The 26,336-nt window shown below is 43.5% G+C and overlaps 1 protein-coding gene across 17 annotated transcripts in view; it reads right to left on the bottom strand.

The window, feature by feature from the left end:
• Nucleotides 1–26,336, bottom strand: part of LRRC56 (leucine rich repeat containing 56) — a 134,160-nt gene that overhangs the window by 41,141 nt on the left and 66,683 nt on the right. For all 17 annotated transcript variants that reach the window (XM_007056741.4, XM_043549895.1, XM_043549897.1 and 14 more), the window contains 2 exons: nt 12,145–12,232; nt 8,159–8,219 (listed from right to left, as the gene is read on the bottom strand). In XM_007056741.4, coding sequence (XP_007056803.2) covers nt 8,159–8,219; nt 12,145–12,232 — 149 coding nt within the window. The remainder of the gene's footprint in view (nt 1–8,158; nt 8,220–12,144; nt 12,233–26,336) is intronic.

Below are 26,336 nucleotides of genomic sequence, written 5' to 3'. Positions count from 1 at the left end.
ATTCAGCTGTGCACGGACAGCTCCAAAACTGAATGTAACACAGACTGCAGCACAGCCACATTTTAAATGTGTCTGTATTTGGATTACAGAGTTCTGCATTATCTTTGCTCTGTTCCTACTTCCCTCCCACACCCTCTGAGCAATATGTTGATGTGCACCCACCTTTCCCGTCTCAATGAAACCACATACATGCAGCAACATTAATTTCAGCTCCTGAGCTGCAGATGGTACTTCTCTATTGTAAGGAATTGCAAGAGTGAAGTCTGGAGAAGCCCAGCTGTCTTGTGAGCTACAGTCCCTACAGCTGAATGGGAGGTAGTGGGCAGTAGCTGGTAGAGCAGAGGTTTCAGTCTGGTTAACTATTGCTTGTGCTATGAACTTATGGGGACAAGTTACCGAGAATTTACTTCAGTTTAAAAAAAAGCCTTCCAAGAAGGCAAATGTCTAACATTTTACACAAGTCTCTCTATTCATCCCTGAAATTAGAATGAAAGCTATTAGATAAAACATATAGGATGCTAGCCATACTAGAAGAGAGCTCATTAGTTTTGAAATATAGTTCTTTTTGCTGTAATCATTAGGAAGACAAGTAACGTGTCATCACAAAACAGTGAAAGAGAGTCTTTTAACTCACACTCTTCAGAATAGGTTCCATGTTTCTTCCTTAATTATCAGTTCATAAATCTAGAGTTTCTTGGCTGATATGAGAAGGATGGAGGTAATAAGTGAGAACCTCATAAAATCAGTGTAATGTAGCAAATTAACAAGGACCTGAAGTAATTCCTTTTCATCATATACTATATTCTCAAAAAGTATTTCCATTTTTGAAAGAGGTCTGTAGGAAAAACATTGAAACTGAAAAAATGCAGATATTTGACAAATAAACTGGGACTTATTGACCACCTATATGGTATATAATAATAGCTTGCAGTTATATAGTGCCTTCCATTCTGAGGTATCCCAAAGTAATGCAAACTTTATAAACTACCCCCACAAAAAAGACAACTCATTAACTTATGGCTAAGGCTGCTCAGTTACATTCCCTACCAATGGAATCATAAAAATTCCAGGAAATCACCTTTTAAGCCAACAATCAACCTCAACTCACGAGACATACCAATGAAATGTCAGCCTATTCAAATGATTCCTCAGCTCCACATCAAACTCCTTTTCAATTCCAACATACTACATAACCAACCTCTATTTCCTCACAATCACACACACAACTTTAACTCCAGTGTGAGGTAGGTGACCTAAATGCCAAGATTTTTATAAATGGGTACCTACAGGTAGGTTCCTAAATTCTCATTTAAGCACCTAAATATAAGTGGTTTCATTTCCAGAAGTGGCCTTTTCTTGTTTTCAGATTTTAAAAAATGCTTTTATTATTTTCCTTCTTAAAAAAATAGGAAATTCCAGACAAAACCTACATTAAGAGAAATTTAAGGTTGCCTGGATAAGCACACAAGTTGGAAAGTGACAATATGCATCATGCCTCCTCATGTGCATGCATTATGATACAGTCTTTAATTACATGACCACACACTATTTGTCATATCATACAATATAGAATCTGATATTCTTTCTATCACATTAGAGACATGTGCAACATCTGGGAAAAAAATTCCAGTCTTCAAAATGCTAAGGATTGTATTAAAGAGGACTGTGATCAATTGTTCTCCATGCCCACTGAAGGCAGGACAAGAAGGAATGAGCTTAATCTTCAGCAAGGGAGATTTAGTTAGGTATTCGGAAAAAAATTCTAATTGCAAGGATAGTTCAATTTCTAATTCCAAGGGGGGTTGTGGAATCCCCATCACTGGAGGTTTGTAAGAACAGGTGAGACAAAGTCCTGTCAGGGATGGTCTAGGTTTACTTGTCCTGCCTCAATGCTGGGGGCTGGACTGGATGATTTCTCAAGATCCCTTCCAGCCCTACACTTCTATGATATACTCACCATATTTTCATTGTTCTAACAGTGGTCCAGTCTATCTTTAACAGCTTGGAATTTATCTCTAAAAATGTCTCTGCCAGTTTTCAGCTTCCTATTCCCAACCATTCTGGCTTTATGGCTATTCAAAAAAGTTCATAGGAATTATTTTTATAATGAGAAAAGTGCATTTCTCCCCCACTGTCCTCAAACTCAAAAATATACAATCTCTTATTTGCTCTTTAAGAAAAAAAATCACCTTTTGGACAGAGACCAAGCATGGAAAATTTCAATCCCAAAAGTGAAATTTCTTTGACTATGAGTGACTAAAAACAGAGAGTTAGGATGGAAACCATTATGCAACATTAATTATCGCAGTCATAGTTGCTCCCATGATAGCATCTTATTTTAGGATGTTGTAATAACAGGTATTAAACTGACACAATACAGATGCCCCAAAATATAGTTCAAGTAGACACACTGTGCTTGTGTGGGCTTTGCCCCTAAGTACTCCCAGTTTATCCCAAGGTTGGAGACTGGAAGTAATGTCTGAAAGCCACTGCTGTGTTGGGCTACCAGAGCTGCTTTTTTTAACTGAGCTGGCAGAATTCTGCTCTGGGAACGCTGCCAGGTTCTAGTCCCTCCTTTGCCTACTCCCTGTAATTTCATTTAATTGACATGTAGAAGACATGCTTATTTAAAAGAGGTGTGGGCTAGCTTCTACTGGTACTTCCGAGCCTGGCAAGTGTCATAGGTAATATTAAAGCAGATATCCATGCCAAAACAGTTCTGAATTGTATTTGATCAAATTACTGCTAACTTTAAGACTAACTCTCACTAGTTTCCAAGACCATAAGAATGTCAGGTGTCAGGAATTATTTTGTTAAATCTTTTCATGCGTGGAGGTGGATTCCTCAAGTATAGAGACAAGAGCAAAATCTCCCTAAAGCTTCAATTCAAGTCAATGGGACTTAAGGACATACTTAAATCCTTTCTTGAACGGGGGCCTAAATGCAAAACCGATAGAGCTGGTCGAAATATTTTCATCAAAACTTTTGAGGAAAAGTTGCTTTTTGCCCAAAACAAAAAAATTCTTTTTGGGCAAATTTTTCATTTTTTTCCAATGATAAAATATTTCATGTTTGGGGACAAATTCAGTTTTTAAAATCTGAAACTTTTTATCAAAAATTATTTTTAAAAACTGAACATTTTTGTTTTTTTGGTTATAAACCAAATCTTTGAGGGAAAATTTAAAATAAATGCAAATATTTGCTTACATTTTACTAAAAAATGCTATGCTTTTTTGACCAGTTCTAAATACCAAACAATTGCAAAAGACAAAATAACAACAGGCAAAGGCCCAGCAGAGAGTTCACAGCAAATTTGTAAACGACCTACTAGAGTGTATCCTGCAAATACACAGTGTTCATTTCAATTACTTGTGTTTCTGCTAATAGCTCCAGAGTGACAATGCCCCTGATTCTCTACTGCCCTGCAGAGAGGTCATTAATACTTGTGCCAAATACTGCTATCCAGAAATGTCAATCTAGCACTTTTCATGAGCACAAAATCCAAAGTTTTCTATTGAGGTTTGTTTCTCTTAAATTAATTACATATTTTCACCCAGGTATTTTAAAGCAAGTACATCTGTGACACCTTGATGTAAACTACTAGCTTGGAAACACCTGTGCCCACAACTGTTCTCACAAATTGGGAGGCCAAACCTCTTCCAATTAATCCCCTTTAATACCTAATTTGTCCTCTCAACTCTCCAAAAGGAGCAAAAGGCACCATTCCCTGTGAAGGGCAATAGAGTAAAACACATTTTGAGTGCCTAGGCCATCCCGGTTTTGAAACATTACAGGCAAAAAACAGAACAAAACACCTGAATTGAAAAATGCCACATTTTTGGAACCCTAATATTACATTTATGCACTGTTCAATTTCCTTCAAACATTCCACAAAATCTCTACTATGAAATAATATCATGGAGAAGAAATTTTGGGAAGTCTGTTTTGTTTAAAAAGGGATTTTCTGACTGAGGCTAACTAGAACGCAAGTTTAATTCAAAAAGCAATGTACTTTGCCATATTCCCTTGGATATTGCAAAAATGGTTTCAACAAAATCATTCCTTTCACCATATATTTTTTCCTCCTATGCAATCCTGCAGCAAAATTGTAATCCTATGCTTATGACTTAACAGCAGGTTGCTACGAAAATGATTGAAGTGATGTAGTTTCAGCATTTCAAACAAATAGGTAAAGATGGGCCAGGATGAAAACAGGCTTTATTTAAACCACAAATACTGTATCTAATAATTAATAAGGGGACAAGGAATACTAAATACATAAAAATGAAACTCCTCACCTTTCATACTAAGTACTGCTTGTTTAACTGTTTTCCTATTGACTCATAGCCCCTATTTATAAGGACACTTGTGACTGAATGAGCATTTTGTGCCTGAAATTGACTCCAAACAAATGACATCATAGGGCTCCATGTCATCCATGTCTTAATAACTGTCTCATCAAATCTGCTCAGCTTATTAGTAAGATTTCTTTTCTTTAATGGGGAGAACCCCGTAGATGCCTGTGGTACTTCGCCGATGGGGAAAAGGCAGGGTGGGAAAAACCACTACTACTGACAGGGATCCAAGGTCATAAATTTCTTAAGCATCTTTTTCAGCATCTTACTGAAGCATTCCACCAGCTCATCTGTCTGAGGGTGATAGACTGATGTCTTTAAGGCCTTGATTTTCAAGAGGTCACACAATTCCCCCATTAGCTTTGAAGTAAAGTTGATCCCCTGGTCAGTCAACATCTCCTTCATTATCTACCTGTGCAAAAACCTTCATTGATTTGGTGGTGATAGTAGCCGCAGTGGTTGTGCAAAGGGAGATGGCCTCTGGGCACCATGTGATGTAATCCATTATCACCAGAATGCACTGGTACCTGGCCGCACTCTATTCAGTGGTCCCATCAGGTCCATACTGATCCTCTCAAAGGGTACTCCAACCACTGGGAGAGGGAGTAGTGGAGCTCATGGGTGACGGGTATCATAGGCTGGGGAAGGCTCTGCCTCCCCGAACAGCCAAGCATGGCCCCACCCAAGCTCTGCCCCAAGGCCCCTGCTTCCGCTCTGCGGCCCAACTCCAGGGGCTGGGGCCACGCCGCCTGCCCTCCCGATGCTCCGGGGTTGGGGGGGGGCTGAGGTGATGCCAACAGCCCTCCCTCCAGGCGCTCCGGGGCTGAGGGCACTAGCCTGGGGCAGGGGTCAGTGGCTGTGTTGCTGGGGCTCTGGGCTCCAGAGGCAGCGGGGCAGGGCCTCAGGTGGAAGGGGCGAGGCTGGGCACTAGCCTCCCCCAGCCGGCGGTTCATGCGCCCGCCCATGGTGGAACTTTTGGGGCCCTGTCCATTGGCATGCCGGGCACAATGAGCAATAGTGCGTTTTTGTTCCCCTGACAATAAAATTTGAGGGCCACCCTTTTAAGAGTCTTCTCTCGCCCCATTTGTCTCCCTCAAGGTATTGCATGTGCCAGTGTAGTACTTCGCAGCAGAGTTTCTTCAGGACAAGAAGTTGTACTCCTTACTTCTCTGGTTTGGGGGTCCTTCGCCACCTGATACAGTCTCCCCTCCCTGAGTTCAAATAAAAGCCAGTGCTTCATCCGTCATGTATTTATTATCTCACCAATTTATACTGGCAAGTTAGTCATACGCCCTGCTCAGGGTTGGGTTGTCTTTCTGACCGCTACAAAAATTACATCTGCCACCAGTAAGTTTAAGTCTAGGGAGTGTGAGATCCTCTGCTTCCCCTGAATACAGGGAGGGCACAGCTCCTGCCGGGAGCTCCCTTTGCTCGGATCTTCTGCCTCTCTGACTCCAGGGGGTTGTTATATCAGTTCTGGTACTTCTACCCCATTAGCCCACACAGGAACTAATATCTTGATCAGGCCTCTTTTCCTAGCCATGGTATCAGTTGTCCAAGCCTGTTCAGAGTTGCTAACCATGGCAGTCATGGCAGAAATGTCCTCACTGTCCACGTGAAAAACAACTTCTGATCGAGGGACTTGCCCTGTCCCTTGACTGCCCTAGGGGAAACTGGGTGTCTGAGGGGGGCCTTCCCTCAGGATTGGGTTTTTCCTCAGCACTTTGTTCCCAGGGAGACCAGGCTTCTGAGGTCTTGCCATAGCTGTGGATCATCCAGTGGACTAAGCTTTGTATTTGGTTCCTCGGAGCTTGCTCCCATTGCCAGGCCGAGAGATCCGTAGTCTACACAGTCTGTAGATCTTAATGAGCATCTTCAGGCCTGGGTGTTTCACTGGCTGGGCGTGCAGCTGCCATAGTTTTCTGACAGCTGTACTGTGAGGGCCAATGTCTCAAGCCTGTGCCGCAACACCCGCTCCCATCCCCCAGCCAGGAGAATTTCTGAAAATTGCTCCAGCATGACCTGCTCAGCCACCAGTGCCACCAATAACAATATTCTTTAAATCTCTGGGCTGCTGCACAAAGTCAGGCCCCCAGTGGAAATTTTTCCTGGTGAAAGCGCTGTCAGTGGGTCTCGGCATTGATATCAAAGATGTCTAAAATGGCCGCCTTGACCTGTGCATAGTCTTGTGTGTCCACAGAGCTGAGGCTCCAATACACAGCTTGAGCTGGCCCAGTAAGATAAGGTGCCAGCAAAATAGCCCAGTGTACAGATGGCCATCGAGCTGCTGTGGTGACCCTCTCAAAACTGAAGAGGAAAGCATCCAGGATGTCCCGAAGTTCTATCTTTGTGTGTTTTATGAGAAGCCTTGGGGCTGGGGTGTGGTTCAGCATCCTAGCTGCTAGCCCCTCATGGTTGTAAAAGGGTTGCCACCTGCTGGACCAGGCATTATTGCTGCTCTTGCTGTTTCACCTCAAGCTCCCAGATGAGCTGTTGTTGTTGCTGTTCATGTTGTGCGGCTTACTGTTGGGTGGCCATTTGTTGAAATAGCTGGTTCTGTTCCTGCTGTTGTTGGGAGGCCTGTAGTGGTTGGCTGTCTATCCGCCACTTCATCTATTTGTCTATATCCGTGCCCCCCCCCCACAAGGCCTTACAGAAGACCTGGGATGAGAGACCACATTCTCCATCAAGTTGTGATGGGCAGTGCTCACTGCTGGTGTCGCCTAATGTTTAGGATATTAGGTATCTACTCACCCCGCCTCCAGCGTCTCTCACTGGCCATTTTCATGCCCCTTGGGATCTGCCTTTTGTTGGGTGTTGACTTGACACTCTGGTCAGGTCACTAATTAGGCTCCAAGGAAGATATTGGGTCCCACGCCCTCACAACTGGGGGGAACATCAGTCTATCTGTTGACCCCCTGCAGGCATCCAGTCCCAGTTGCAGTGTTTTCAAAGTCTCTACCCCTGCCTTGCTTCCCCAAGGGTGAGTTTGGAAGTGAGGGTTTTCATGCTCTTCATAACAAGGGTGGTTGGTAGGGCAGCCCTGGCCCTGTCACTCCACTGGACCCCAGCGGAGGACCCAGCTCAGGACCCTGTAAGAGGCAGCATGTCCAGCACTCAGGAATGCCTTAAGGCTGCCTCCCTGGGCCACTTCCTACCGCCTACTCTCTCAACAAAGGCTTATAGTTTGACACAAGGTAGTGAAGAATGAGTAATGGAACGTTCCACCCCTCTGGGTTCAGAAGGCAGGCTCTTTTTCCCAGGGAAAGGCTTCTTTAGGAGCTCTCAGGTTAGGTCTATCTCCCTGCCCTGCCAGGCATTTGCTGAGCTGTCTGGCTCCCTTTTAAGCCCCACCTCCAGCTGTAGCATGCTCTGAAGGTGGGGTGGGTGAGGTCGCCTTGGGCCAGATTTGCTCCTTAACCTCTTCAGTCCCAGTGTGGGGCTTATATACCCCACCTCAATAACCCATCTGACTACAGACTGGGGTGAAATCCTGTCCCCATTGAAGTCCTTTCGACTTCAAAATTCCCTTTGACTTCAGTGAGGCCAGGATTTCACCCCAGACTCTCAGTTAGGGTATACCAGTGTAACACCATTGATATCACTGGAGCTATGCTGATTTATACCAGCTGAGGTTCTGGCCCTAAATCTGTAGGCTATTGGACATATATAGAATTTTCCTACACTGCTTTTAAGGGGTGGCAGGGAATAAAGGCAGCAGAAATGAACATTTTACCACCCAAACAGGGAAAGGAAAGGTGTCATATTCCTCATGTTTATTCCAATTATGGTTTCTTTCTTACCTCACAGATACAAGTAAACTGTTGTTCAATTTCAGTTGTCTTAGATTAGGGAGATAAGCACCTGCAGGATCAGAATAAAGAATCATTTTGTAGAACTGGTTACAGAACATAGGAAACATATGTCCGACCTCACAAGCTCAAGCAGCCCACAGATTTTTCAGATGCACTTCTTACCCATCTCGACCACCTCTAACACACTAGACAATGTCTGAAAAGTTAATTACATTATTTCAGTTGTGCAACATTCCAGCCTCTGCATTCTCTCATTATAAGCCTGCATGTTAGCTGCAGTGGTTTCACAGTTACAACCTTTGAAACTCCCCTCTGAAAAGCACCATGTGGCATCATTCCCGACAAGATCAAACATTAACACAAGGTTTGCTTGGAGGTGATCATGTGTTGCTCTGTCTGATTCTATATCCTTATTGACTAATAATGACTTATTCTGAAGAGTTAAGAAAGATTTACATTATCTCCATGTGTGCAACATATCCCCGTGTTTTTTATAGTTCGCTCTCGATTCTCTCTTCTACATCTCTCTCTACACTGTTGCCTATTGCATAATAACTGGTGACGGAATTGCAGTATATGTGTCTTACAGCAAAGTCATACTTCATTTGAGGAACTGAAATCCCCTTACTGTATATTCTTCTAACTGTGATTTTGAGCCAATCAGCAAAAGGTGCCATCTTATTTGTCACAAGCCAATCATGTTATAACTAAGGCTGCAGGTTGGTCACGAAGGTCACGGATTCTGTGACTTTCTGGGACCTCCAGGACTTCTGCAGCGGCCGGTGCGGCTGGCCCAGGGGCTGCCTGAGGAGCTCGGGCATCCCCTGGGCCAGCCTCACTGGCTGCTGCTGGGGAAGTCTTGGACTACTGCCCACCTCCTCCTCACATTTACTGCCCATGACCTGTCCATGACTTTTACTAAAAATGCTTGTGACTAAAACGTAGCCTTAGTTATCATTGCATTGACCAAGATCCCCAAAATCCTACCTTTGCTTTGTTATCTACTTTCATGTATTTTCTGCATATAATCTATTGTTTACTGCTTGGTTTTGTAAGTTTCATAATCATGAGCAACCTTTATTTAATTATTTTAAATTTTTCACTCTCATCCCATTGAACATTTTCCTTTTCACTTATTTCTAGAGGCAGTTCTGAACCAAAACCACAAAACCAAACTCCTCTAAACCTTGGAGCAATTTGGATACAGGTACAAATTCTGTATCTCAGCCACCATCTCTATTAATCTCTGAATAATTCTAGATCTTATAATTCAGTCCAATGTATTTTGTTTTAGTTACTATAGATGAAGGAAAGACTTTAAAATGGTGTCTATGGGCATCTTGGTTTCACTATATGGTGTAGTTGTATGACATATTTTATAAAACACAGTACGCTAGAGCCCCTTTTAATTGTCAGAAACAAATGTTCTATTTAAGTGACAGACACAGAAGCTGGCAGAGTTGAGCAACAGACCTGGCATGGTTCTACCTCCACCAGTTTTCTACCAGCGGAAATTCCCCTAGATAGGGAGAATTCCCCAATACAAACCTCCAGTCACTTTGCCCCTGCATGCCCCCGCAATGCATCATCTCCGTTAGGGAAATCTGAGTGCATTATGAACTGAAAAAGGAGATGGTTTAATTATGTACTAAATTATCATGTGCATGTCATAAAAAGATCTGGGCATCAAAATTATCCAAGAAAACGGTGCAAAATGGCTGGACAAATCAACACAACTCTCGTACCACCTTACTTCTCAACCCCTATCTAAAAGTCTCTGCCAAATTAAAAGGCTTCCTTCAAAAGATCATCCTTTGCATATTAAAGGTGGCCATCCACAGACTTTGGTGGACTGCAAGTGAGAACAACTTCCTTGAGTGAAAATACCCTGCCAGTGCCATCCACTTCCTCTCTGGGTACAGGGAGCGAGACCATCCCACTGTACCATAGTTTCTGTGTTGGAACATGGTGGAGGAGATGTTTTTGGTGATGATAAGAATCAGCATGTTGCTGAAAGAAAGGGCTAAACAAGAATTGGGGGGTGGGCGCTGACAAGCTCAATGTAAAACTTCCTATACAAGAAGTTTTCTCAAAGTACCTTAATTCCTTTTTCTCAAGCCCATTGACATTCACAGGGAGAAGACCAATAAGTGACAAGTATTGACAGCTTTCATCAAAATTGTGGAGCACATAGAATCTCTCTCAAGTCCATTCTCTAGCATAGTTAGATGTGCCGTTTTTAACAGGACTGGATGAGATAGTTAAGTACCGTAAGATGATACAGAATGACTCTATGCAAAAGAAACCAGGTCAGCATGAGCTGAGATCTTCCAATCTCTATAGCAGTGAGATAACAAATCTACCTTGGTCACTGGACTTGTCAATGATTACAGCTGGGCAAGAGAAAATTAGTTCTGTTGCATCTGGTACCACAGATCGATTGAAGAATAAAGGGACTGACCGCCTGATCTGGCTAAGATGAGCATTTTGCAGAACTATGAATGGGGAGGCAAAGGTGGCCAAAAAAGCTTGGAACTGTGCAACTCCTGATCTGATCAGCAGCCTCAGGATTGCACTATCTTTCACCCCATCTCATATTGCCCCAGGGGCTGTTCCACCGGCCAGGGAACACAGAGGCCTCTATCTGTACCCCCTTTCTTCCAGACATCTCTTATATCAGGGGCCAAAAGGATGGACCTATCGCCACTAGAAGATTTCCATTTACAAGTAAAATCTTCTACTGGGCAGTTAAGATGAGTTTAGGCTGTTTTGTCCACCTGGAATAGCATAAAGCAGCCTTAATGGACCAGAAAACGTTGCACACACTAGTTTAAAGACTACGGGTGTTGAATGCAGCTCTTCAAGATTACTGCAGTTTGTGATTTTGAAGTTGGCTCACAGGTCTCTGAACAATCATAGAATCATAGAATATCAGGGTTGGAAAGGACCTCAGGAGGTCATCTAGTCCAACCCCCTGCTCAAAGCAGGACCGATCCCCGACTAAATCATCCCAGCCAGGGCTTTGTCAAGCCTGACCTTAAAAACTTCTAGGGAAGGAGATTCCACCACCTCCCTAGGTAATGCATTCCAGTGTTTCACCACCCTCGTCGTGAAAAAGTTTTTCCTAATATCCAAACTAAATCTCCCCCACTGCAACTTGAGACCATTACTCCTTGTTCTGTCATCTGCTACCACTGAGAACAGTCTAGAGCCATCCTCTTTGGAACCCCCTTTCAGGTAGTTGAAAGCAGCTATCTAATCCCCCCATCATTCTTCTCTTCTGAAGACTAAACATCCCCAGTTCCCTCAGCCTCTCCTCATAAGTCATGTGTTCCAGTCCCCTAATCATTTTTGTTGCCCTCCGCTGGACTCTTTCCAATTTTTCCACATCCTTCTTGTAGTGTGGGGCCCAAAATTGGACACAGTACTCCAGATGAGGCCTCACCAATGTCAAATAGAGGGGAATGATCACGTCCCTCGATCTGCTGGCAATGCCCCTACTTATACATCCCAAAATGCCATTGGCCTTCTTGGCAACAAGGGCACACGGTTGACTCATCACATCCAGGAATAGTGGTAATTAATCTAGACTGGAATTTTCGTATTTGTTTTCCTTTGATTGCAGCATTATTCATCCTAGCAGCATAAAATCAGGCATGAGACACCAGAAAAACAAAATCAGCTAAATCTTATTGCCCAGCTACAAGCAGCACAAACTGAATGGAGCTGAAATTGAACTGGTATTGCTCATCACATTTACATATAATATTTATGGTTCTATTCAACTCTTCACAGTAAAAAGCTGATAAGATGCTGACTGATGCCTGTGTTTTAAGAAAATCTCTAACAAGACTGTATTTCACACATTCCACTGCTTTCTGAACCACCAGCCCCTCATGTTCAGCATGCTTCTCCTTCACGCCAAAATAAATAAAAGAGTAAGAGATTAAGTACAGGATGAAGTGTTTTCTCACCAAAGTTTCCCAAGCTGTTCTCTCTCGTGTCCACACGCATCTCTAGGGCCTTCACTTGCTGCAGATCATCTACCCCCGTCAGCGCTTTCTGTAAAGATAAGCAGAAATAGATGTGAACTCGCAGAAAGTAAGGCAGGTGACACGGTGTGGAAATGCTTCCAATCAGTACTTTGGCAGCATGTTCTCCACATCACAATGGCCCTCTTCCAATATATTCTAAATGAATTTCTTCCAGTAGCTTCAGATCACTCCGGATTGCATGTAACACTTGCATTGTTTACAGTGACAAAAAAAAAATCTGCACTCAGGGTGAAATTCACCCTTGCACTGAGACGCAGCCCAAGACCTACACACTACTTAAATCTAACTGAAGCATTATTTTGTGGTCTTTACTACTACATAAGCTTTGTGCTAGGACTCTGCACAGGGATGAACTTTGTTCTTGATGCACACTGCAATCAAGGACATGTATATAGTGAGATTAATGTAACATTTTTTTTTCATAGTCATGCCGTTTACACTCTTCGGAAAAAAACTGTAAACAGAAACTAGCGATTTTAAGTGCCCAATGTCAAATGTCTTAATGGGGCCTGATTTTCAGAAAGTGCTGAGCACACACCCTCTGAAAATCAGGCTCCTTTATAAAGTTGGGCACCCAAAATATTTAGTCACTCCTGAAGATCTTGGTCATAGGGCTAAATCCTGTGAAATGCTAAATAATACGAACTGAATGCATTCCATACTTTGCAAGAGGCAGTCAATACCTCACAGGATCAGGCTCAAAATAACCAAAAGCTCCAACAGTCAACATGCACATGCATACTGACATTCTGCTTTATATAATCTGGGTTGTCCTTTGCCCCTGTATTAAGAAGAGGATGGGGAAGAGAAAGCAATTAGTTGGTCCCCACGTATTGGAGAAATTTTAACATTAAAAAGTTACAGCATTCTTTGTTTATTTTGTTTTAATCTGGAGAATAACATTAATGGCAGGGAAATGATTTATGGGAAGACAATATGTGTGAGTCCACCTCTATTTATGTGTTTTAGGAAAAACACAAGCATGTAGTCCCTGATCTTCAAAGGTATTTGGCCACCTAATTCCCATTGATTTCAATGGGAGTTAAGTGTCGAAATATTTTTAGACACTTAACACAGAGATGTGGGAATTACAATATTCCCACTCACTGGATCAAATTCAGATGTGATGTAAGTGGGCACAACAGGGTTTAATGGGCCACGTCCACTTACAGAGAGGGGATCAAACTCAGCCTTAGCGCATCTAATCATTTTCTTCTTTAAAAGAGGACACTGTATTAATACAAAACTGAGTTTTAAGTATTTGTTAAACTGATTTTTAAACTACAGTTTTAAGTGCACTGGGTCCAATAAAATTTATAGAATGTATTTTGTTCCCACTAGATTTTATTAGGTGAGAGGTAAAAAGGCATGAAGTGCTAGCCTAAAGCTCCCCAAGCACATCCAGAACCTCAGTGAGTGTCCCTGCCACAACAACCACAAAGAAGCCCTCAAATTCGTCTCCCACAGAAACTGCCCTGCTTCCATGGAGGTAGTTTCCTCCAAATCTGAGTGACGTTATCCTCACAATAAATCAGAAATTCTTCACTGTTGCACTCACTGTTGCAGTAAGCTTTTCCAACAGATAACATGGTTTGTGCATCTACTGGTTTACTGCTAGATGCCATCCTCCCTCAAACAGTCCTGCAGAAGGGTAAAACTGGATGAGAAAGCTCAGCTGTTTTAGCATTTCTGATCCTTCTCTCAGTGAGGAGGAGATTGTGGCAACTCACAGAGGAAGCCCGTAAACTCAGCAGATTCAAAGATCTGCAGAAAAGGACTCCCTTCAGGCCTCTGGCATTCCCTCTGCACAGTTGCCCAGTCTCTACCTCCACCAGGACTCTCTTAGGAGTGGTGCTGCTGTTGACTCCCCTTTGTTGTGGCTATACAGTAGAATCCATTGACAGGCCTCTGCTGGAGCCGATGTTTTTAGCATCATTAACTCCTGCTCAGATTTCAGCTCAAAAAGCCCCTTGGATTTCTGCTCTGTGCAGGGCTCTGAGAGAAGCTTGCCACAGACAGCATCATCACACCTATGGCTCCAGGCCAAGAGTGTCCGGCCAGGAACATGCAGACTAAGCATCAGAGTGTGTCTGAGCAGGGTTTTATTTTTGGGCGGGGGGAGGGAGGGCGGAGGGGGGGTTGGAAGAGAGGAATCATGTTGTGCTCATGTGAGTCTCTATTTCTTTATTATTTAACATGCTCATGAGGCTCTTCCAAATACTTTAACTGTTTGGCTCCCGGGTCTTAACTCCATCAGCTCAGCTGAGCTTCTTTGATTTGCTGATGTTTTACTAAAATCACCATGGAACCAACCTCATGACATACCTGGTACAATAGGCAACAATGAGGAAGGAGTACCTGGCATAACAGACAGCAGCAGAGCAGGTACACCCCTTGCAAGTGACACTGCTACCACAGGACGAGTATGCACGTTTATTAAAGAGAGAATCTTCACCTGCGGGTGAAGCGATCACTTTATATCTGACCTATAAGTCCTCCTCCTCAAAGGAAACCTGCACAACACCTTCAAAAGATAAGGTTGGGAACTTAAATTCATAACTTCGCTAGTCACAAATCACGGACTGAATAAAGAAACTGGATTTATGGCGTATTACAACAATCTATAACCCACTAACAACTCCCCCCCCCCCCCCACAGCTGCCTTCCCCTCCCACTTCCTTTCCCTCCTGGAGGGGTGTTAACGGGTCACTTCACTTTCATCCAGACCACATTACACGATCGATCCATTGTCTACAGCCAAGCTCTAAGATACAACCGCATTTGCTCCAATCCCTCAGACAGAGACAAACACCTACAAGATCTCTATCAAGCGTTCTTAAAACTACAATACCCACCTGGTGAAGTGACGAAACAGGCTGACAGAGCCAGAAGAGTACCCAGAAGTCACCTACGACAGGACAGGCCCAACAAAGAAAGTAACAGAACGCCACTAGCCGTCACCTTCAGCCCCCAACTAAAACCTCTCCAGTGCATGATCAAGGATCTACAACCTATCCTGAAAGACGATCCCTCACTCTCACAGATCTTGGGAGACAAGCCAGTCCTTGGTTACAGACAGCCCCCCAACCTGAAGCAAATACTCACCAGCAACCACACACCACACGACAAAAACACTAACCCAGAAACCTATCCTTGCAACAAAGCCCATTGCCAACTCTGTCCACATATCTATTCAAGGGACACCATCATAGGACCTAATCACATCAGACACACCATCAGAGGCTCATTCACCTGCACATCTACCAATGTGATATATGCCACCATGTGCCAGCAATGCCTCTCTGCCACGTACATTGGCCAAACCGGACAATCTCTGCGCAAAAGAATAAATGGACACAAATCAGATGTCAAGAATTATAACATTCAAAAACCAAAAACAAAAAGTCGGAGAACACTTCAATCTCCCTGGTCACTCAATTTCAGACCTAAAAGTCGCAGTTCTCCAACAAAAAAACTTCAAAAACAGACTCCAACGAGAAACTGCAGAATTGGAATTAATTTGCAAACTGGACACCATTAAATTAGGCTTGAATAAAGACTGGGAGTGGATGGGTCATTATACACGAAGTAAAAACTATTTCCCCATGCTAATTTTTCTCTTACTGTTACTCACACCTTCTTGTCAACTGTTTGAAATGGGCCATCCTGATTATTACTACAAAAGTTTTTTTTTCTCCTGCTGATAATAGCTCACCTTAATTGATTAGTCTTGTTACAGTTGGTATGGCAACACCCATTTTTTCATGTTCTCTGTGTATATATATCTTCCTTCTGTATTTTCCACTGCATGCATCCGATGAAGTGGGTTTTAGCCCACGAAAGCTTATGCCCAAATAAATTTGTTAGTCTCTAAGGTGCCACAAGTACTCCTTGGTTTTTTTGCTGATACAGACTAACATGGCTACCACTCTGAAACCTTTCATCTTGAATGGTTCCCTGAAATCTTATGCTAAACAATTTGTTCCACCTTGTATTTAGCTGTGACACTAGTATGTTTCCCAGACATGAAGAAGAGCTCTGAGCTTGCCTCTCTCACCAACAGAAGTTGGTCCAATTAAAGATATTCCCTCACCCACCCTGTCTCTCTAATCTTTTAACCAACACGGCTACAACAACACTGCATATAAGCTCTTTGGCAAACAGAAGGCAGAGAGGGCAGTTAAAGAGGGTGTTGAGTTGTGAAGAAGAATAGTTGGAGAAATTCCTATTCCAAAGGCATTTTTCATGGAATATTAAAGTAGTTGGAAATATGAAGTATATTTCATATCAGAATGTCACAACTAGAATTATGGAGCCTGGAAAGGAGAAGAGTTGGGGAAGGGATTTCATGGTGACATTCAAAATTATGAAGTTCTTACTGAACACTCACCAGTCTCTCTCCTTTTTAGGCTGGTCCATACTATGAGAACATGGAGACACTCAACAAAATTAACAGGGAGCAAATTTAGAACAAATAAAACGAAATGCTAAGAGCCCCTCAATGCCCACTGGCAGAGGGCCCACTCACTATACTGTAATTCATATCAGGCCTGACACACACTGTTGTCATAATGTTTGTCCAAAAGGTATTTTCTACGGTATCATATATAAACTGGTGACACACTGGGCAAGAATATCAATGCATGATGTATGTACAGGTTGTGTATAAAGAATACAATATGCATGCTGGAAATATATTCTTAAAATGTGTTTAGGAGACAGTGCATAAATCGAGCCTGCCCTAGACAAAGGAAAGTTGTTTCAGCTGTTTGCCTGTGTCTCCAATGTAAATTGAGCAAGGTGAGGCCAGAGACACTGGAAGTACAATTACATCTAAAGTAAACAAAGTGATTACGCCAATTGAAAAAAAAGTTGACCACAGGATGAGGAAGACAGCATGGCCTCTACAACCCAGCGGGGGAGAGGAACTTTGTCTGGGTTTACTTTTTAAAGAATATTTTTCAAAATCTTACTGGACTATGAAAAGAAAGGAAGAGAACCCTTTAGTTATCTATCACTCAGCACTCTCTGAGCATGTGAATGGGTGATCTTCCTGGCCTGAAGGGCAGGAGCTGCTGCTAACTTGCTGTAAGTGAGAAACTGTTTAGAGAAAAATACAGTTTGCTAAAGTTAAGACTTAGACACTGGATAGAAAGCATGTGGGTTTTTTTTTGTTTTGTTTGTAACCATTTTCTGTTTCTCTTACATCTGCTTAGTATCACTTACATTTCTATTCTTTGTTAATAAACTTATTTTTAATTTTACTATAAACCCTCTTAGTGCTGTTATACTGAATTAAATGTGAGTCCTCAGTTAAACCAAATGACTGTACACACCATGACTTCCTGAGTAAACTACAATCCATTGGTGATCTTCCAGAAAGCACCATCCTAGCCACTGTGGATGTAGAAACAATGAGAAGTCCTTATCGCACCTTAGAGACTAACAAAACAACTCTCTACCCCAACATTCCACACAAAGATGGACTACAAGCCGTCAGGAACAGTATCCCCGATAATGTCATGGCAAACCTGGTAGCTGAACTTTGTGACTTTGTCCTCACCCACTATTTCAGATTTGGGGCAATTTATACCTTCCAGTCAGCAGCACTGCTATGGGTACCCGCATGGCCCCACAGTATGCCAACATTAGAACAACACTTCCTCAGCTCTTGTCCCCTAGCGCCCCTATTTTACTTGCGCTACACTGATGACATCTTCATCATCTGGACCCACGGGAAGGAGGCCCTTGAGGAATTCCAGCAGGATTTCAACAATTTCCACCCCACCATCAACCTCAGCCTGGATCGCCCACACAAGAGATCCACTTCCTGGGCACTACAGTGCAAATAAGTGATGGTCACATAAACACCACCCTATACCGGAAACCTACTGACCACTATACTTACCTACATGCCTCCAGCTTTCATCCAGACCACATCACACGATCCATTGGCTACAGCTAAACTCTAAGATGAAAACACATTTGCTCCAATCCCTCAGACAGAGACAAACACCTACAGGATCTCTATCAAGCATTCTTAAAACTACAATACCCGCCTGGTGAAGCGAAGAAACAGACTGACAGAGCCAGAAGGGTACCCAGAAGTCACCTACGACAGGACAGGCCTGTCACGGAGTCCCCGGGCGATGCTCTGGAACTGCTCCCCATGAAGCCAGTCAGGACTCTGGGGCAGTCGCCTTCCGGTGAGCAGCCGGTCTGCAGGGCACAAGGCTCACACAGCTTCCACCTTCCTGGGTCTGACCTCGGAGCATTCAGCATCCTCTGCCCCTCCGTGTGCTTCCCAGAGCGAGTCCGCTTAGGCGGGGCTCCTGGGGAAGCCAGAGGGTCCTGCACCCCAACTTCGCAGTCAGACGGGACTCTCAGCCAGCCAGTAAAACAGAGGTTTATTAGACGACAGGAACATGGTCTAAAACAGAGCTTGCAGGTGCAGAGAACAGGACCCCTCAGCTGGGTCCATTTTGGAGGGCAGTGAGCCAGACAACCACGTCTGCACTTCACTCCATGTCCTAGCCAGCCCCAAACTGAAACTCCCTCCAGCCCCTCCTCCTCTGGGCTTTGTCCCTTTCCCGGGCCAGGAGGTCACCGGATTCCTTTGTTCTCCAACCCTTTAGCTCTCACCTTGCAGGGGGGAAGGGCCCAGGCCATCAGTTGCCAGGAAACAGGGTGTCGGCCATCCTCTGTGTCCAGACCCCTGCACACACCTGCCCTCTAGGGCTCTGCAGTGATCATACACCCTTACCCCACCCCCTAGATACTTAAGAACTGCCTAGGGGAAACTGAGGCACCCCCACAATATTCGGAGGAAACATTAAGAACAGTCCCACTTCGTCACAAGGCCCAACAAAAGAAAGTAACAGAACGCCACTAGCCGTCACCGTCAGCCCCCAACTAAAACTTCCCCAGTGCATCATCAAGGATCTATAAACTATCCTGAAGGACAATCCCTCACTCTCACAGACTTTGGGAGACAGGCCATTCCTTGCTTACAGACAGCCCCGCAACCTGAAGCAAATACTCACCAGCAACCACACACCACACGACAAAAACACTAACTCAGGAACCAATCCCTGCAACAAACCCTGTTGCCAACTCTGTCCGCATATTTATTCAAGGGACACCATCATAGGACCTAACCACATCAGACACACCATCAAAGGCTCGTTCACCTGCACATCTACCAATGTGATACATGCCATCATGTGCCAGCAATGCTCCTCTGCCATGTACATTGGTCAAACTGGACAGTCTCTACGCAAAAGAATAAATGGACACAAATCAGACATCAAGAATTGTAACATTCAAAAACCAGTAGGAGACACTTCAATCTCCCTGGATACTCAATAACAGACTTAAAAGTGGCAATTCTTCAACAAAAAAAACTTCAAAAACAGACTCCATGGAGAGACTGCCGAATTGGAATTAATTTGCAAACTGGACACCATCAAATTAGGCCTGAATAAAGACTAGGAGTGGCTGGGTCACTACAAAAAGTAATTTTCCCTCTGTTGATACTCACACCTTCTTGTCAACTGTTGGGAATGGGCAACGTCCACTTTGATTGAATTGGCCTCGTTAGCACTGACCCCCCACTTGGTAAGGCAACTCCCATCTTTTCATGTGCTGCAATATATATACTGTTTACTGTATTTTTCACTCCATACATCTGATGAAGTGGGTTTTAGCCTATGAAAGCTTATGCCCAAATAAATTTGTTAGTCTCTAAGGTGCTACAAGGACTCCTCATTGTTTTGCTGATACAGACTAACATGGCTACCACTCTGAAACCTGACTATATACTGTTTCTCTGGAGGCAGTAAACTTAATAATTTATGTGAGTGCTCAGAGACAGGTACTGGAGAGTACAGAGAGACATCTCTGGGGAACTCAGGTTCACTGATTTCTACTTGCAAAGCAAGGTTTAGACTGGCAGAGTCTTGAGGAGTTTGCTGGTAAAACAGACAGACTAATATGGCAGGAAGCTGACACACAGTGTAATCTCTAGCAAAGCTCACTCTTGATAAGGCAGAGGGGTAACACAATGGCTTATAGTTCTGGGCTGCCCTGAGGAGAGCATCACAACACAGTACACAGACAACCTGTGGAATTTACTGCTATACATATAGTGTAAGTATAATAAGTAAAGCTCAAAAAAAAAAAAAGGAGTACTTGTGGCACCTTAGAGACTAACCAATTTATTTGAGCATAAGCTTTCGTGAGCTACAGCTCACTTCATCGGATGCATTCAGTGGAAAATACAGTGAGGAGATTTATATACTACAGAACATGAAAAATGGGTGTTTATCATGCACACTGTAAGGAGAGTGATCACTTAAGATGAGCTATTACCAGCTGGAGAGTGGCGGGGGGAGGGGAGGGAAGGTTTAAAGCTCAAGCACTGGGCAGAGCTTTATCTCAGCTGGGGCAGAGAAATGTTTGGTGCATATGGAAATGGAGAGTGGGGTAAAACAGGATCTCAGTCATTTTTGTACCTCTTTGCTCTTGGGGCCAGCCCTGGGGCCAAAACAGTTTTTGGCATAAATTAGAGATGCCTCAGGGTTGCTCAGAGTTATGCCTGGCTGTCCACAGGTCTAATGGACATTTTGGTAGCTAGGAATTGCTGGAGCACAGAGTCACTCTTGCCATATCTCTTTCCTCCAGTATTGCCTACTATGCCAGGAGCCAGGAAGGGGAAGGGCATAAAGCTAGATATGCAGGCTCTATGCCCCCTGAAGATCCCTTCACACCAGAGGAATCTTCAGTTGTTTTCAGCTGCTTTGTCCCAGCCAAAGCAGGCAGAAAAGGGTGACAACCTGGTCTAACAGCTGGTTTTGAAAGATGGCTGGATGAATTCATGATCACTCTGTGAGAGAAGATAAATTAAAGAAATCAAAACTTGCGTCTCAGGGGATAAAATGATCATCTGTTGGTATCAGGAAAGAATTCCCCATCCCACACCCACATAAAGCATTGCACAAAAAAGCTAGGTATTTTATGGGCAGAGGAGGTTACTTTCTGAAGAATCAGATATTAATTACTTTCTGATGTGGGATGCTTAATTAGATGACCCAAAAGTCTGATCCAGCCGAGCAAATCCTATGGGCTGCCCTAAGTTTTCTGTACATCAGAGGTTAAACAAATGAATTTCTGAGCGTGTACTATTTATTTATTTATACGGAGAGACTTCTGTGAAAAGCACTTTGCAATTCCTTGAGTACTGATGTATTGTCAGTATAACAGAGAGACACAAAGTTCACTTGACATCTCTGGGCCTCTTTCCTAAAGAACAAACTGCTCAAAGCATTTTCCCATGTGAAACTGTAGGGACAATTAGTAATCTACACTGCCAGTATTTTTAGCAAAATACTCCATGGTGTCTTATGCACTACTCATATCACCAGAAGGGGCTGGCAGGGATTTAATGGTAAAGTTTGCACTAGTTTAGAAAGCTATTCTTCCTAATGACAAGTAAAGGCAATAAATATTTTACATAGAGTTCTGAGTTAAAATAAAATAACAAAAAATAAAATAAAACTTTTCTGATCTGGCAGTGCTTCACATCTGCCAGAACAGTTACCTGGGAATGCTAGGAAATTAGATTCTAGACCCTCTTGCAACCTCTCTATATAAATTCCTTAACTGGCATGTAACATTTGTTTAATACTAGTGCATATAACTAATGTTTTCGCTATTCCTCAGTTTTTTCATGCACTCCTCTAAAAGCAGATACGCTGTACAAAGCCTTGAAGAGCATGTTGTGTACAGTTGTCACAGAAGCTTTTCCAGCTGTACATTTGTTCTGCCAGTCCTGCTTAATTTGACAAATTCAAGAATTCCTTAATGGTGAGCTTATTTTCTGACTAAATACTATATCTGTATGCAAACACTGGAGTCGTGTCCATTCATGTTTTATTTGCTTTTCACAGAGATTCTAAGCTCATGTTTCCCACTGTAGCTTAAACTCCCCCACAAAAAAATGTTAATGTTGCTATAAGGCTAATAATTTATTCCTTTTAAAATTAAATTTACTAGAACTTTATAATTGAGAATTTACACAATACAAAGTCATGAAATTCTCAGGTTTCAGAGTAGCATCCGATGAAGTGAGCTGTAGCTCACGAAAGCTTGTGCTCAAATAAATTTGTTAGTCTCTAAGGTGCCACAAATCCTCCTTTTCTTTTTGAGGAAATTCTCAGTTAAGGTTCCATTACAAACCTTTCCTCTGTCCCCCATATGCTCCCCACGTACAGGCTGGAAACACCCAGCATCGCTACACTAACTTTCATTCTGCCACCTTGTGCATATGCATTACCTACTCTCTCTTCCAGCGGATACTGAGAGGTTAAGCTAGGCCTCTAACAGATAATCAAGAGTGTGGATGGAAGGAAGATGGGTGGGAATGGAGCATTTCTTGGCCTTTATGCGGAGAGTAGGAAAGGGTACTGGTGGCAGAGTTTAGGACGGGGATGGAAACTTCGGAGCAATTTGCAGAATTAGGAGTACGTGTGGCACCTTAGAGACTAACCAATTTATTGTTAGTCTCTAAGGTGCCACAAGTACTCCTTTTCTTTTTGCGAATACAGACTAACACGGCTGTTACTCTGAAACCTGTCACTTGCAGGATTGGAGCTTCAATGCTTAACTACTGAACAACATATTTTCCATGCCAAGTTGCTGAGAACCCTCAATGACCACTGACTTCCAAAGAAATTTATGGCATTCAGGACATTTCAAGAGGTGCTGAGCATCTCCCAAGATCAGGTCTTACATTTTCTGTAATAAATTCTCAATTTTAATTGTATACAACATTCAAGGTTTTTGCTGGAGTGAGTAAGAGATATACATTTTTATATCAGTTTTTGTTTTTAATTTGTTTTAAAGATTCTCCCTCTCCCCATAGGTAGATACACGACAAGATATACCAAAAGATCTACTTATTATGCAATGATTCTTTACCTTGTTCACCTACCAAGTAGTTAAGGCTAGAGTGATACAACATTGAGGCAACAAACTCATGAAATGATAAGAATTTTTAATTTGTTGTTATGGTATATTAGCTAGGCAGACATGACCATGTAAAATCAAAATCTGATTTATGAAAAAAATGAACAAGGTTTTTGTCACAATGTTCTCAGTGTGCAACGTCAGATATTGTCTAAGCAGCAGGATAAACACTATTACAACAGATGCAAGCTTTCACTATACTTTCTAACAGTATTAAAAAAATAGGTAAAAATGCATAAAAGAAAAGACTTGGGACTAAATAGGGTCTTGATGCAGAGATTCCTTCCCCATAGTTTTAGTCATGTTAACATCCATAGTGAGCTACAATAGAGCAGAGCGTCATTAGATCCCTCTCTCTCCTTCGTTTGGACCTTTACTGCACTTGTAATTGTTCATCACGATTTTGCACTTGTTTGCTCCATCTGTGGCTTTCATGTCAAACTTATGTTGTTTACAACTCAGAGGCTAACTTGCAGCCCAGGAAAAAAAGGAAAGTATTTAGTCAGTTCAGTAAGAGTCCAATCTGTAGATGCAGGACCTTCCGATATTTTCTCTTCTCCCAAGAAAATGAGCACATAGCACATGAAATACACCCCAACCTCTTCAGCAAATGGAAGTAACAACCACTTCTGAATATGTGTATATCACTTTGCAGAGCAAAACGCTGCTGCAATTTATCAGGCAAGGTAGTGGGGCAAGATCAATAAAAAGCAAGACAAGTAAAACGCTTCCTTTTGGCTGCAAAGATCACACACACACACACCTTGACAGTATCAGAAATTCAGAAATGGAAATTGTGATGGGATCCCCCGGGGTGCAGCCTGGGACTGTGCCCCCTGAACTCTTCCCAGCCTGGGTTGTCTCTCACAATGCCTTGCTAGTGACCAGCAGCATCCCCTCCAGGACCTGTGATCACTCAGGGCAACTGCACGTGGAGCTCCACACCCAGCTAGATTGCATGAATGCTCCCAGAGCCACTCATGAATCACACAGAGAAAGGCACCAGCCAAATCCCCCCAGTGCCCAGCACTGGACCCCAGGAATATACCGTCTTGCACTGCTCAAGATGGGCAGTGCAGATTTATTAATTGGTTCACCACTTCAACAATGGAAAGTGGACATACTTTGCCAACCTGAGTAGATTTGCCCCACACTTCATACAAACTTACTGGTAAAGATAAACAATTAAACACATTTATTGACTATAAAAGGTAGATTTTAAGTGATATTAAGTGATAGGCAAAAAGTCAGAGTGGTTACCAAAATAAAATAAAATATAAGCACAGTCTAAACTCTCAACTCTATTAGACTGGGCAACGTCTAGAGTAAGCAGTTTTTCTCACCACACTGGATATTGCAGTCCTTAATATACAGGTTTGTTCCTTAAACCTGGGCCAGTCTCCTCTGTTGGACTCTTGTCTTCCTCTCAGTGTCTTAGGGCTCGTCTACACTGGCAACACTAAAGTGCTGCTGCAGCAGTGCTGTGACATGGCTTGTGTGGTTGCAGCATAGTGCTGGGAGAGCACTGGTGCACTGTTCACACTGGCGCTTTACAGCGCTGAAACTTGGTGTGCTTAGGGGGCTGTAAACTGGCAGTGCAGACAAGCCCTTAGTTGCTTGCAGCGAAGGTAGGGGCAGGAGAAGGGCCCAGTATGAATCCACTCTGTCTGTTTTATACCCTCAGTCCATGTGCTTGGGGAGCACAAGTTCAGGCATGTCCGGGGGGCATTGCTGAGTCTCTCCAAGGGCGTGGCTACACTTGCAGATGTAGAGCGCTGTGAGTTAAACCAGCCCTCGGAGACTGCAGCAGGGAAAGCGCTGCAGTGTGTTCACACTGTCAGCTGCAAGCACACTGGGGTAACATGCATGATATTGTGGCTGGCTTTGCACAAATGGGTTTCCCTAACTGTGGAGGGGCGATAGATGGGACGCATATTCCAATTCTGGCACCAGCCCACCTAGCCTCCGAGTACATTCATTAGAAGGGGTATTTCTCTATGGTTCTCCAGGCAATTGTGGATCACCGTGGGCGTTTCATTGACATTAACACAGGCTGGTCTGGAAAGGAGCATGACGCATGCATCTTTCGGAACACAGGCCTGTTCAGGAAGCTGCAAGCTGGGACTTCCTTCCCAGACTGAAGATCACCGTAGGGGAAGTCAAAATGCCCATTGTGATCCTTGGAGACCCTGCTTACCCTTTAATGCCGTGGCTCATGAAACCCTACACAGGGAGTCTTGACAGCAGCAAGGAGCGGTTCAACAACAGATTGAGACGGTGCAGAATGACTGTGGAGTGTGCTTTTGGCCATTTAAAGGGCCACTAGTGCTATCTGTATGGGAAGCTGGACCTGGCCGATGACAACATCCCCACGGTTAAATCCCCATGCTGTACCCTCCATAACATTTGTGAAGGGAAGGGTGAAAGATTCACTCAGGCACGGATCTCGGAGGTTCAACACCTGGAGGCTGAATTTGAACAGCCAGAGAGCAGGGCTATTAGAGGGGCCCAGCGCGGGGCTGCAAGGGTTAGGGATGTCTTGAGGGAGCAATTTGAGGCTGAAAGCCACCAGTAATGTTTAGTGCCCTGCATGGGAGCGAAGTGCAGTGGTTCCAATGTTAGCAGGAATCTGTGTTTGCTGCTTATAATGCACTGATTTTCAGTGCCTGTTGCTTTCATGGGCTACGGTATCTTTTACTTAATGCAAAAATAAAGAATGTTTTCAAAGCCAAAATTTTCATTTATTGAAAAGAAACACAACTGCTTGGGAAACAGAAAGGGCATGACACTTCTGTGTTGTGTGGGACGAGGGAAAGGGGTGGGGTGGGGTGGGGTGGGGAACGGGACAATTACAGATTTGCCTATGTCCTGTTATCATACTCAGCCTTCCTGTCTGGAGTGCCGTGCAATGAGTGCTGCACTTCAGGCTGGCGAAAATGCATGGTGCATGGGTTGAGTGCAGTGGGTATGGGTCATAGTTTGCAGGGTGCAGGGCTGGGTGGTGAAACTACAGGTGTTGGAGGCAGCTGGTGGCAATAAGAACCCGGATGTTGGGGAAAGGGGGTTGGAGGTGACATGGGGGCACA

Source organism: Chelonia mydas, chromosome 6 (genome assembly GCF_015237465.2).
Source record: "Chelonia mydas isolate rCheMyd1 chromosome 6, rCheMyd1.pri.v2, whole genome shotgun sequence".
Lineage (NCBI taxonomy): Eukaryota > Metazoa > Chordata > Testudines > Cheloniidae > Chelonia > Chelonia mydas.
The sequence above is the reverse complement of the archived record's forward strand: the minus strand, read 5'-3'. Positions and strand labels throughout refer to the sequence as shown.